We start from the raw sequence: 14,043 nt of genomic DNA on the forward strand, positions 1-14,043 counted from the left end.
GTTATATTTAAAGTGCAATATGGGCTTTACTGTCAGATACAAATACTAAAATTATAATTATTATATTGTCACGTAAAATAGTTATAAAATTAATTATACTTGAGTATGTTTTTAAAAAATAAACTAAAAAAAAATCTTCATTTCAATGAACTTGATGAGCTTCCTCGCCCCGGTTACAATAGCGCCCCCGAGTGTACGCGAGACACATCGCTTCTTGCTCTCCAGTCCCAGTTACTACTCCCATCAGAGCGTGAACATGGCGGAGGGCGAATTGAACGTGGACAGCCTCATCTCTCGCCTTCTGGAAGGTGAGCAGAACCTCACACCGAGGCGTCAGCCACTTCGCCACGCCGGCTTGCGTTACCTTCCTCGCGGGCTTGTTGGAGCCGCCTCGTTTTGACGTCGACACAATCGTAAGCGGGGCTAACTGTCTAGCTAGCTCGTTAGCTTGGTGCTATCTGTCGCCGGTGAACGCCTACATTAAGCAACACTTAGCTTCGTCGTGTACTTTGGCCTAACTTTATGACGTTCATTTTTTAAAAATATGACTAATATGACGAGGTTTGGCTTTAAACGTTGCACCGAGTAGGAGTGGCAGCTACGTGGATGTGGAACCGACTCAAAAACTCTAGAACCTGGCTGAGCTCGCTTTATTTTTCTTCTTGGAAACCACTCGTCGTATACACTACAAACGTTCGATAGTGGTTCTCAAACTTTGTACACCAAGTACTAAAAAAACAAAAAAAATAAACGTCTAAATACCGCCAGCATGACCAACATTTATACAGTAGTGTAGTTGGCCTAGGTGTTCATACAAACCCGAGCTTTCATTCTACTATACGTAGTATGCTAGGGCACTGCGACTTACGAGTGAGACGGCTTTACACGTTTTTAAAGATGACAAAGAAGGTTTGCTTTGATGGGTGAGCAGACACTCCAGAGACCCAACAATTTTGCGTATAAACATTAAGTAAATTTTTCATTTGTCCCCTTTTAAAAATGTTGACCATTTCATAGGTTAATTTATTAAGGATCATGTTTACAAAAAAAAAAAGGTTTTCTGAGAGGAAGTACTTATTTTCACATAATCCATATTTATTCTATTATTTCTGTGGCAGTGCCAGTTAGTAGTTTTGAAAGTTGTTTAGTATTTGGAGGAATAACACACACAACAAACATTTATTTTTATTTTTTTTGTAAATACAGGTATGTGCCAAAAATGTTTAATATGGAGGGAAAGTCCATTTATTTCAATAATTTGTTTCAAAAAGTGAAACTTGTATGTCATATTAGTTCACTACACATAAAGTGAAATAGTTCAAGCCTTTATTTGTTTCAAGTTTGATGATTATTATTAGCTGTAGAATTCCACATGTCGAGCCACTTCTGAACCGAAAACAACGTCAGGAGTGGTTGTGCTGAGCTAAGGAGAAAAAGTACCGGTCTGTTGCCCAGTGGTCCTAAGTCCTCTTTTCAGATGAAAAGTAAATGTAGCATTTCATTTAGAAGTCAAGGTCCCAGAGTCTGGAGGAAAACTGGAGAACCACAAAAGTCAAGCCGCTTAAAGTCCAATGTGAAGTTCCCACAGTCAGTAGTGATTTGGGGAGCCATGTCATTTGCTGACGTGGGTCCATTGTCTTAACAAGTCCAGCTGTCTGCCAGGAAATTTTAGAGCACTTCATGCTTCCCGCTGCCGACGAGCTTTTTGGAGACAATGATTTTATTTTCCAGCAGAATTTGGCAACTGCCCACAAAGCCAAAACTACCGATTACCTGGTTTAATACCCATGGAATAACAGCACTTGATTGGCCGGCAAACTCGTCTGACTTGAACACCATTGAAAATTTATGGGGTATCGTCAAGAGGAAGATGAGGGAACAGAAACCCCGCAATGCAGATGATCTGAAGGCCGATATCAAAGCAACTTGGGCTACAAGAACACCTGAATTGAGCCAAGAAACTGATCACCTCCACGCCATGCCGCCTTGATGCTGTAATTAATGGAAAAGGAGGCCAATTACTTTAATACACTTTTCAGAACACTTTTCAGAAGGCCGACATTTCTGAAATATTCCAATTTTGTGAAACACTGGATTTGTTTATTTTATGTCTTTCTGCCATAATCATCAAAGTTGAAACAAATACAGGCTTGATATATTTCACTGTGTGTGTAGTGAACTAATATACAAGTTTCAGTTTTTTAAACAAATTATTCAAATAAATGGACCGTCCCTCGATATTCTAATATTTTGGGACACACATCTATATAAACAAAATGGGTAGTCAAGATTTATTAGAATTGGATGTTTGGGAAGAAATCTGCGATTTTTATTTTTTTATTTTTATTTTTTGTTTTTTGTGTGTGTGTGTAAGGCCATATTACACAGCCCTATGTTAACTGTCTTCACAAATGTTCAAAACCTATTTAAGCGGTTGTAACTAGGCTTTACACAATCAGGATTTTTGGGACCACTCAGCGAGTTTAAAAAAACGATAATCGATCACAAGATGGAGGAATGTGTCTATTTACATGACCTGTGCAGTTACTGTATATATTTGTGTACTTAATTGCTCAAAAAATATATATTTACAATAAATGTATCTTTGTTCCTCTATTTATGCCAGTGAGGCATAGTCACAGACAGAACAAATGAATGGTCTTCTATTAGATGGCAGGAAGTAAATACAGTAATTAATGTATCCACTTTTTGTGACATTTTTGTTTGTTGGTGTGCACCGTGAGATTTTTCAATTGTAAAATATGTTCCTTGGCTCCATGAAGGTTGGAAATCACTGCTCTAGTCAGCTCGTGTATCCTCATCAGTCAAACCAACATTACAACATGACAAGAAATATTGGGTGCTAACTTACTGTAATTAAATGACTTTATTGTCATTAAATTACTTCACCCACACCGAAACCTTAGAGCATGTTTCGACAGAACGGCGGCATGTTTACGTACCACCGTCAGTGCTAGCAGTAGCTTGCTAGGCTACATAACATTTTGTTGCCTGCTTGCGAGCCGTATTGTATTAAAAGTACGGGAACATGCCTTCAAGTAAGCCTTAAACGAACGTCCTCTCCTGTCCTGAGCACCGGTGACCAACAACACGTTTTTCCCATTTAGTCCATATAATGCAGTCGGCGTGATCCACTCTTGTTGTCGTCGCCACGGTAACGGGTGTATCGCATTTGAGTTGACAAGATAAAGCCCAATTATTAAAAAGCAGCATGCGGTGGTATCGGAATACAAGATTTTATTGCAGTTGTCTGACATAGTGCAATCCTGAAAGAGCAAATTTGTTTTGTAGTCTGATCCGCCGGACATTACGTGTTGTCTGTCCGACACCGGTGACATGCTTTTTTTTTTTTTTTTTTTTAATAACTTCATTGGCCATCAGATATTTACAGTACTACATCAAAAGATATGCGACAAGGCTAAAAATAAACTAGCTTTTGGATTAAAATATACTGTGCACGATGGCGACGCGGAGTAAATGTCTTTTGCGGAGCTTGATCGGATCGGCGAATTATGACATTAAAGCCGATCAGCATAAAATGCTAATTATCGGCCGATACCGATCAGGCCGATAAAATCGGTGTAAAGTCTAGTTGTAACATTATGTTCCAGGTAATTGCTCAAACCCCTTTTTTGTTTTGTTTATTCTTTTAATCGAGCAGGTGTGTGAAGAAGTGGACATTTTGGCTAGCTGCTGCTTTAGAAATTGCTAAATGAAACATTTTTGATGGTGGGAGGACCAGATTGCAAGCAAGAAGGGGTGTTTAAAAAAAAAAAAAAAAGAGCGAAAGGGCGATATGATTAGAATAATCATTTCATGTTCTTAATCGAGAGCCCAGGAGAGATGTTTTTTGCTGGGAGTGGACCGAGCTGCTTTGGCATCGTATAAAATGTCCTTGGCACAGTTTTGTGGTTTATTTCTCAGTGTCGCTGCTGTGATGAATGAACATAGATGGCAAATACACTCCTTGTTGTTTATTCTGTAAGCGTTGGGTTGTTTGTCAGGGAAGCAAGTTCCGTCTACACAGTGGCAACGTAACACCTCAAGTCATACAATTAAATGAAAAATTGTATGTGTTGGTCCAATTCCTCATGTAAATTGAAACTGCAGTCAAGAACATTCAAAGAGTGATATTTGCATGCCTTTAAAAAATATTAAGCAACAATTCAGCGTTAATATTTGCAACAAGAATACAAATGATTTTCTGCTCTGGTGTTGCTGGTACGGGATTTATTGGTCAGTTAGTAAGGAAGTGGAGCAAAGTATTTTTCCACACGGACAATTTTACTGCAGTCACACGCGCTACTCGTTTCGAAATAAGATGGTGTAATGACAATGAGCCAGGATGAAAGCATTTAGGATTATTTCACACCTAAAAAAGACAAAATGCAATGTGTCTTGTGCAATGCCGAACTGGCATACATAACAGCTTGTCTACGATCCTCGACACAAGGTAACCTAAACATTGTTAGTTAATTTAATATATCCTACCACAGCTAGTTAGAACGCATTATAATGCCCTCGCAAGTGGTCAAGGAGAGAGACACAGCCACCGTTGCTCTTTCAGTCCCTTTATTGAACAAAATAAACACATGATAAGCACATTCAACAACATGCAGACTGACCTATGGTGAGCCAACAACAGCCAACTACACTCTCATTCAATCACACATAACGTGACTCAGCAGGCCTGGCCCCGCCTTTTGAAGGCATATGCGTGCACTTAATTATATTGTTCTGTAACAATGTAAAATACGTTTTATCCGATTAGTCGTTGGAATAGTCAGCCTTAATATGGACATTTTAATTGGATGACTAAGAATTCAGTGAGTTGTGTGGAATTGTCAATAAATGGTGTCTTGAAACAATGGAGGTAAAATGACTGTCTCTGTGCTCCAGTGAGGGGATGTCGCCCAGGCAAGATCGTGCAGATGACCGAGGCGGAGGTGCGGGGCCTGTGCATCAAATCCCGCGAGATCTTCCTCAGCCAGCCCATCCTGCTGGAGCTCGAGGCCCCGCTCAAGATCTGTGGTCAGTGTTCCGCCTCTCACTTACTCCATTTTGTTTGAATGCCGAATAGAGTGTGTGGACCTCTGCTAAAGCCTTGCATTAGTAAGAGTGGCAAAACTTTAGTGCTCAAGGCCCACGTTTGACTTTTAAAACAGACAGATTGTGCCAGGTCATTTGTTGATGAGGTTAAAAAGAGAAGTATTTTAAATTTATAAATGTGCATTTTAAATAATATTTTTAAAATAGTATTATTTATAAATAATAGCATCAAAATTTACAATTATTGAATTAAATTCATAAAAAATTTACACCAAAATGTGTGTAGTATTGTGGGAAATACAACTGGAAATGCTTGTCAATTTTGTTTTACATCAAGTACCACCTCAAAAAATAACTAGCTCTCCAAGTACCGCCATAATGACCAACATTAAAATACAGTAGCATAGTAGGCCCACATGTTCATCACAGATGAGGCAGAGGCTTTATTCTTAAAAAGTATATTTAATATTTTTGTTCACCACTGTAACATTTTGTAGTGTGAACATTAACACTGCGCTTGAATATAATACATTTAAGTGTTCTTAATGATTTAATTAAAATGTATTGCACATGAAAGTTAAATAAAATTTGAAAACAAGCATTTCTAGAACAGTAAATGCAAATTTATTGTGCTTAAAAGTAAAACTTAACTGTACTTAAAAAAGTTAAAGCCTTTTAACATTATACACAGTTTAGCATTTAATTGTGATTCTTTCACATACCACTAGAGGGAGCCCGCGTACCACTAGTGGTACCCGTACCATACTATGAGAATCACTGGGTTAAGATTCATTAATTCGAATATGGTTGATTGCATTTCATGTTTTCAATGTATTTTATTTGTTTAATTCAGTGATTCTTTCATGTACCACTAGTGCTACCCGTACCACGCTTTGAGAATCACTGAGCTAGCTTTTATGTGTATCTCCGCACAAATAGCGAGAGATGAGATGACTTTGATGTGCAGTAAGTGTGTCGCTGATGCAGAAAGAAGCATTGTGAGTCTTTAGGGCTGTGCCACTGGTGAAATCCCACTCTGTACTCACACACACGCGTGCGCGGAGTCTATTTCTTGTGCTGCAGCGAGTGCTGAGTTGTCTTATATAACCACACTGCATCGCAGAACGCCCGCCTGGGTCATCCTCTGCTTACTGAGGAACGCATACAATGTCTTATCATCATTCCGTACACCTCTAACAGAGGCACTAAGGCACGCCGTGCATTCCAGACAGCTTTCGACTTCTCTTCCGCGTCCCTCGGTGGACATCTTATCAATTACAAGGCAGAAACGAGAATTATGACTCCTCAACAGCCTTTCACCTCCTTCTCCTCATGCTGGTCACACACTGCTATGGGAGCGCAATAATTAACAGGCTTTCCAATGACAGTTTATTGGCAATGAGTTTGTCTTTGATGTTGGCACATCTATGTGAACTCCCTTAAGGTTTTCAATTGGATTTTCTATATTTATGGCCTGTATTTTTCATACTAATATTTACTGTAATTAGGACTTTTCTACTCAAAAGTTATTTATAGAGCACTTTTAAACAACCACAGCTGCACACAATGTGCTGTACACTCTGTAAGAATAAACCATAAGTTAAATATAGGGCAAATTAAAAGCACTGCGTTAGCATTGGTTAGTGAGTGAGTGTTCATTGAAACACGTAATAACTGTTTAAGGAAATAAGGGCGGGGTGATTTCAATGATTTAAGATGATCTGTCAAGATTGTTTGTTTTTTTGTTTTTTTTAAATCGATTTTCTTTAAGCGCCTTTCGTAATTCAAAGCGCGTCCTGGCTGACATGCACTGTCTACTCTGTCAACATAACTGCGAAGATAGTGGAGCTAGTTTACAAAAACCACAGTCAGTATTGCCAACTTGGCAATTTGGTCGCTTTTAGCGACTTTTCCAACCCTTATAGCAACTATTCTTCAAAAAAGGGAGTTTAATTACTGCTACGAAATAGACATCATGAGCGGAATCGTTTTCACATTGCTTTCCGTACGAACAGAAAGGAGCCCGGTGGAAGGTAATCATGGAGGTGAATTGTGCTGAACATTGCCAAAGTCACGGTGCCATTTATGTGTTTCAAAAACATTGGTTTATTAATGATGTTGTAAACTTTTGACTTGAATAATGTGCTTCCTGCCGCAAATATTTTGCAGTATGGCGTGTTTCGACGTACTGTACAAAAACATTCATGTCGCCTGAACTACTTTGTAAACAAAGGAGCCCCAGTACTACGAGACCAACTAAACTACAACCTGCAAGTAATCGACGAGCCCTTCAACACAATAGTCAGAATTCTTAAAGATATCTCGTTTGCTGTTGGACCAGTTCTCAAACACAGTTTTTTTTTTCAAGCATACCTAACCACTTCAATCCATCACGTGTGCAGCATGAGTTATAAAAATAAATATAAAACAGACTATCCACAATTTGGCCTCATTGTAGATGTTCCCATGAGCCTCGTCCTGTTTTGATGCACCGCAGTAAATGATTTACTGCCTGGGGTTTCCTCATGCACTCCAAAAATACCTGTCAACATTCAAATCCACTTAGCCAGCACACAACAAACAGAGATATGTTGACTAAATTTCCGAGATATGTTGACTAAATTTCCTTGACTGTGGGAAGAAATGAAATGCCACATTAACTCGGTACGGACATTTGACTGAATTTCCTCGAGGATCTACAAGGAAAAGGAACAATCACATAATGAGGGACAGACAAATAAATCTGCAAGGTGGACCATGTAGAAAATAAAAAATCGGTTAATTAGGGGCGATTATTCAAATAATGTCCTTGATCAACTATGGGGAAAATTAGCGTTCATTTGACAACTTCCTCAACCGACTGGGGGGAAAAGGAATGATCGATATTTAGGCATGGAGATTTTAAAAATTTCCACGGGGAAAATTTGCATTCACTTAATTACTCGGAAGGACATTTGACTAAATTTGCTTTATCAACTACGAGAAAAATCAACGTTCATTTGACATTTTTTTTCAAGCATTGTTTCACTCTTGTGCCACAGCTGCTCCCAGTCCATGTTGTCACAGTTCTTCGACTTTCTGCCACTATGGCATCAATTTAGCTACAAAGAATGTCCAAGAAGGGCACCAAAACATTCTTTATCCTTTGTCCAATCATTCATTTGCACATAATGGTGTGTTTTTGTGTTCAACACAAAGATGACAAAAATAAGACGCTTGCAGTCATGTCTCGTTTCCCTGCCAGCGCCGGATTTCACTTCATTCACCGCTACGTCGCTGGGCGCCGGGTAATAGAAGAAGTCATGCAAGTTGCAATTTTGACCATTCGGCTCCGTATGCAGCCATGGCGTAGCTAGACCTGTTATTAGTTATTTTTTGGGTGGATTTGTGTCATGGTGGCACGGTTTGATGGTTTTCCGGAAAGGCTCTGGCACATGTTTCGACCACAACTCAGCCTATTATTACTGTGCTGACGTTCGGCGCGGAGCTCTTAGCCTGAATTAGAGCAGCTCTGACTTGGGATATAAAAGGAATCAGGGCTTGGGCTGGTGATGGACGAAAGGCACCCCTGTTATGACCCTTTTTCAGTAGCGGCTTTCATTCTGCCTTCACAGAAAATTTGCGCAACTGAGGCATTACAGGAGAGCCGGCATATATATATACACACCTGTCCCTTTCAGACAGAATTCCTTTTAGTAGTGCCGTGGACATTGAGTGTCTGGTAATGTCAGACTCCCCTTAGACTCTGGACTACACCTCTACAGCGAATAACATAACATTATACCAACATTACACCTTTGGAGGTAGTATCAGAAGCCCTTGAACACTATCGTCACGGAAACCTTGCTCATTAGAAATGTAACGGTAGAGTGGGCACCTGTCCGTTTTTTAACAGAGCTCACTGAAGTGGGGCAGTGCACTTTAACACTTGTTTTGCGGCTTCAGGTATTCTGACAATTGGATGCTTGGCGGCATTAGGGCCAGCGTCTGGGACAGCGACAATTGATTTCAACACAACCGTGCGTGGGCAGTGAGTCTCTGTTGTTAAACTTCACACACCCGTTACAAAGTGACAGCGTTCTGCCTCTGATACGACCTCGGAAATCTGCAAAATCGTGGGTCGACTTCAACAGCCACAATCTTGCTACCAAATACGGTTGGCGGCAAGCTGTGAAAAAGTTGGCTTAGATGACCAAAAGGGGCTATCGCCTACTTTTTTTTACACCTTTTTTCTGGGTCGCTGGCTCCTCTCGTGTCAAAATGTGGCGCAAATAGGAATGTACAAGTTCAGGTGTGTCCTATATTGTCGCCAGGTGACATCCACGGGCAGTACACGGATCTGCTGCGTCTTTTCGAGTATGGCGGCTTCCCCCCGGAGGCCAACTACTTGTTCCTTGGTGACTACGTGGACCGAGGCAAGCAGTCACTGGAGACCATCTGCCTGCTGCTGGCCTACAAGATCAAGTACCCGGAGAACTTCTTCCTGCTTAGGGGCAACCACGAGTGCGCCTCCATCAACCGCATCTACGGCTTCTACGACGAGTGTGCGTTTCGACGAAACACCGCCACATGCGCGTATGAGTCTCGCCACACACACAAAAAAACATTTGTATATGCGCTCCCCAGGTAAGCGCAGGTTCAACATCAAGCTGTGGAAGACCTTCACAGACTGCTTCAACTGCCTGCCCATTGCCGCCATCATCGACGAGAAGATTTTCTGCTGCCATGGAGGTCAGTTAATTGTCATACAAGTTAAAATAACCTAATACAACTAAAATAAAGAAAAATTGCCCACCCTCTGAAGACATCTGGCAGACATGGGGGGGTAGTTACAGAGCAATACTGTCACAGAGTGATGTTTTATTGATATTTCAGGAATTAATACATGTGTAATGTATGACTATACATGTGATAGCATCTAATTTGTATGATTATTTTGTTACGTTATTAATATTTAAGTAATTGTATTGCTCATCTTGCACTGAGCTTCTCCTCTTCAATGGTTACCATCACACTTTTCCACACTCGTACCCTGTGTAGTAACAATACAAAAACAGCCATAGATAGGCAAATTATTTTAAATTTTTAATAGCAACATCAAAAAAGTAATCTTGCATTTTTTTTAATTTTACTTTTTTTAACCTTCTAGGACTTTCACCAGACTTGCAGTCAATGGAGCAGATCCGCAGGATTATGAGGCCAACAGATGTGCCTGATACAGGTTGTGTATTGTGTGCGTGTTTTCCATGTATGCCTTGTATATTATTATATTCTTGCCACTCCCAGTGAAAGTTTACTTAAAAACGCAATATAAAACAAAGAGAATTAAAAGCCCAGACTTTTTTTGTTTGTTTTTGTCCCCTCCTATTTGGCCGCATTACTGAGGCCATCAAACCGCACCCCTTCATTGCCTCTTCTGCACCTAGAAATTCTGTCCATAAAAGTTACGAGTAGGTGACAAAGGGCAGCCTTGGAGGAGTTCAACTCTCACTGGAAGTCTTACTTGCTGTCGGCACTGCGGACCAAACTCTGACACTGATTTACATGGACTGAACAGGGGGTCAGTTACAACAGAACTCTCGAAGGGACACGGTCGAACGCCTTCTCCAAGTCAACAAAGCACATGAAGACTGGTTCAGCGAACTCCCATGCGCCCTCCAGAACCCTGCTGAGGGTGTAGGCCTGGTCCACTGTTGTACGGCCAGGAAGAAAACCACACTGCTCCTCCTGAATCTGAAATTAGACTTCCCAATGGACCGTCCTCTCCAGCACCCCCGAATAGACTTTACCAGGGCGAATGGTGTGATCCTCCTATTTTTGGAACACACTATCCGTTGTGCCCGTTGAATTATCATGATGCGCAAACTGTTTTCCTTTTTAACATAATTCCACAATTTCTTATAGGAGCGGGTGGGAAAAAACAGTTTTGCAGTTGAATATGTGCATTTTCCTGGTGTCCAGGCCTGCTGTGCGACCTTCTTTGGTCTGACCCGGACAAGGACGTGCAAGGCTGGGGGGAGAACGACCGCGGCGTCTCGTTCACCTTCGGTGCCGACGTGGTCAGCAAGTTCCTCAACCGCCACGACCTGGATCTCATCTGCAGAGCCCACCAGGTGAGCGGCCCTGGCGGGGTGCGGTTTACCATGTTAGCCACAGCTCCGCGTGGGTGGTCTCTAGATCGATCACAGTCGTAGGCGTTCGGAATGACGCCGCACATCTCCTCCGGCAGGTTGTGGAGGATGGATACGAGTTCTTTGCCAAACGCCAACTGGTCACGCTCTTTTCGGCGCCCAACTACTGCGGGGAGTTCGACAACGCCGGCGGCATGATGAGTGTGGACGAATCGCTCATGTGCTCCTTCCAGGTACACACACACACACATGCAAAGCAACACACACGCTAGTGGCACATTAATGTCTGTCTGTCAATTTCTCTTGTTTAAAGATCTTAAAGCCCTCGGAGAAGAAGGCCAAATATCAGTACGGGGGGGTCAATTCCGGTCGGCCTGTCACTCCTTCCCGCACCACTCAGGCCCCCAAGAAGAGGTGAACGTTGAGCCTTGTAACCCTCCCTCCCCCGATGGATACACACAGCCTCTCACCAAGCATCCCCGCCCTCTCCTTCCGCTGTATAGCACAGATACAGTGGAACCTCCAAAGTTGAAGTTTAAATTTCCTAACGGTTGTTTCCATAGGAAGTAATGTAAAGTGAATTCATTAATACTCTCAAGATGAGCGATACCTATTCTATTATGGAAGTGTTGTGAAGTGTATTTACGTTAGCCTGGTAACCTTGATCAGTGTTATGTAATTGGTATTTGATTACTTGTCGCTCATTTACTACTGAGCAGGCTTAACCCTGTGTGGCAATAGGTTTTCATTTCTTGTTCTCTGGTATCATCACGAAAATAAAAATGTGTATAATCTAATCACAGATGCTCACTGAGCTAAACTTTAACATAAGTTCCCCTGAGGAGGTTCCACTGTACTAAACTCTCAATTTTTTCCACTGACAATAACCCAACCCCACTGACAGCTCTTTTCTTAATGTGTAGGCGTACATAAAATTGCTGTGACCAATCTGTTTATTTACACTTACATTGTTTGCCTGTTTGTTAATATTTTGACAATATTAACACACATTGTCGTGGAGGGGAGAAAATTCTCTAATTGGTGTCGTTTTGCCGAGTGAGCGTCTCCCGTTTAGCCGATATTCCAGCTGGACCGTATAAACGCGCTACGTACATGCGTATTACAGGACATATATTTAAACCGCTACCGACGCATGACATCTCCCTCGTGAGTTGGGAAGAAAATGAAGAGACCGGTGTTATGAAAGGTTGAACTTTCCGCGCTCCAGACATGGATTCCACTGTGCCTCCACTTAGAAATATTCCACAGATTCAGTGGAACCTCCGACGTCGACAATGTTAACTTAGAAAATCAATGTCTCGTTAAAACCTTTGAACATAACACACATAACTCTCCCTATGAACAGTCTATAGTCGGCGGCTAGGTAGCTAGAAGCTAACCTGGTCGTCGCCTTCACTCGGTGTTGCTACTTGTCAAACAGCGCAAGCAGATGGGACTCAAATGCATGACACCAGTAACATATCCGGCTCATATCCAGATCACAGTCCTCTGTTTACAAAATACTTCTGGTTGAGAGTCCAGTCTTGGTGGCAAGTTGCGAGATATTAACGCTGGAGTCTGGCTGTGAATCCAGTCCTGGTGGCAAGCTAGCTATAAGTTAACTTGGCTTTCAGAATCTTCACACAGCGCTCCATCTTGTCAAACAGCACAAACTGAAGGAGTCGAATGCACGAGACCCATTGCAGAGGCTCCACAGTGCTGTTGTTTGCCAAAGAGATGAGACTCGAATGCGTGATCACAATCCGAAAAGATCCAAATGCTTTGCTCACAAAAAATTCTGGCCAAGAGTCCAATTTCAGTCTATATCTCACTCAGTACTTCTTCTTGCCAAACAGATTTCAAATGTACGACCCCAGTCGCAGAAGATCCAAATCGGAATTCTTTGTTCACAAAAAGTTGGTCAATAATAGCGGATGCTGCATAGAATCGAATCTTGCCAGCTAGCTTGCTAGTCACTCAATAAGCCTTATTTTGAAACATCACAAACAGACACTAGTCACAAAATATGTTGGTCATTCCCGCTGCTCGACTTTAGAGGTTCCACTGTATATGTTTTTTGTCATATCAGGATTGTTTCCTTTTTTTTTTTTTTTTTTTTTTTTTTAAATGGTGAAACATGACAACAAATTCTTTGAATTTTTCACTGATGGTCAGTATTTTTACTTATTTTGAACAGAGATGTGCAGCGTGTTTAGCATGTACGTTTTTTTCTATGAATAAGTGCTTGAACCAGCTTGTGGATTCCTGTCTGTTTAAAAAGAATGTTAACTGGTAAAATAAATCATACGAGATGACACAAAATGGCATTTTTTGGGAGCTTTGAAGCCAAGTGTTCTCCTTTCATCCCACTTCTCCTCCTCCTCCTCACATCTTTTTGGAGTATGATGACTGGCAGAGTGGGAGTGGGCGTTGGCTGGCACCTGACCTGGCATTGCTATTGTGATTGTGACGCCACCTGGTGTTTAGATGCAGTGTACCACAGTATATATCTGCTCTGTTGGGAATTCTGTGCTTGTTTTTGTTTTTCCTCTTTTCACAAACTTTTTTATTTATTTCCTAATAATAATGACGACATGAAATGAGTGAGGTGTTAACCCAGTTTTGCAATTTGTACGAGTTTGAAAGTCAATAAATGGATGGAAACTCAAAAACGTCGTTACTTGTGGTTTCTCCTTTTTTAAATACATTTTGCTATACTGCACTCCTTTTGATGTAATAATTGCAGAAAGTCCTCAGAGGGCCATACACAAAATATTTTTGAAATGATACAATGATCAAACAATGACTGCATTTACTATGTCTAATATATATTTTACTTTTG

The 14,043-nt window shown here is 41.2% G+C and overlaps 1 protein-coding gene across 2 annotated transcripts; it reads left to right on the top strand.

Moving 5' to 3' along the window:
• The first annotated feature begins 182 nt into the window (after window positions 1–182).
• On the top strand, window positions 183–13,877 carry LOC133487734 (serine/threonine-protein phosphatase PP1-beta catalytic subunit-like). Of its 2 annotated transcripts, none has more exons than XM_061794786.1 (8): window positions 183–308; window positions 4,921–5,052; window positions 9,384–9,614; window positions 9,697–9,801; window positions 10,220–10,303; window positions 11,032–11,183; window positions 11,300–11,434; window positions 11,515–13,877. In XM_061794786.1, the coding sequence occupies exons 1-8, from the start codon at window positions 257–259 to the stop codon at window positions 11,617–11,619; spliced, it is 996 nt and encodes a 331-aa protein (XP_061650770.1). In that variant the 5' UTR covers window positions 183–256; the 3' UTR covers window positions 11,620–13,877. The 2 variants fall into 2 exon arrangements, with proteins under 2 accessions (XP_061650770.1, XP_061650771.1); XM_061794787.1 differs by having other exon boundaries at window positions 236–308; window positions 10,220–10,291.
• The last annotated feature ends 166 nt before the right edge of the window (window positions 13,878–14,043 follow it).

Source organism: Phyllopteryx taeniolatus, chromosome 13 (genome assembly GCF_024500385.1).
Source record: "Phyllopteryx taeniolatus isolate TA_2022b chromosome 13, UOR_Ptae_1.2, whole genome shotgun sequence".
In the NCBI taxonomy this organism is placed as follows: Eukaryota; Metazoa; Chordata; class Actinopteri; order Syngnathiformes; family Syngnathidae; genus Phyllopteryx; species Phyllopteryx taeniolatus.

Excerpts from the sequence above, each read along its gene's own strand:
- LOC133487734 (XM_061794786.1), top strand. The coding sequence starts at position 257 with ATGGCGGAGGGCGAATTGAACGTGGACAGCCTCATCTCTCGCCTTCTG. Across the intron at positions 5,053-9,383 it reads GGCCCCGCTCAAGATCTGTG|GTGACATCCACGGGCAGTAC; the intron begins GTCAGTGTTCCG and ends TATTGTCGCCAG. Across the intron at positions 11,435-11,514 it reads CGCTCATGTGCTCCTTCCAG|ATCTTAAAGCCCTCGGAGAA; the intron begins GTACACACACAC and ends TCTTGTTTAAAG.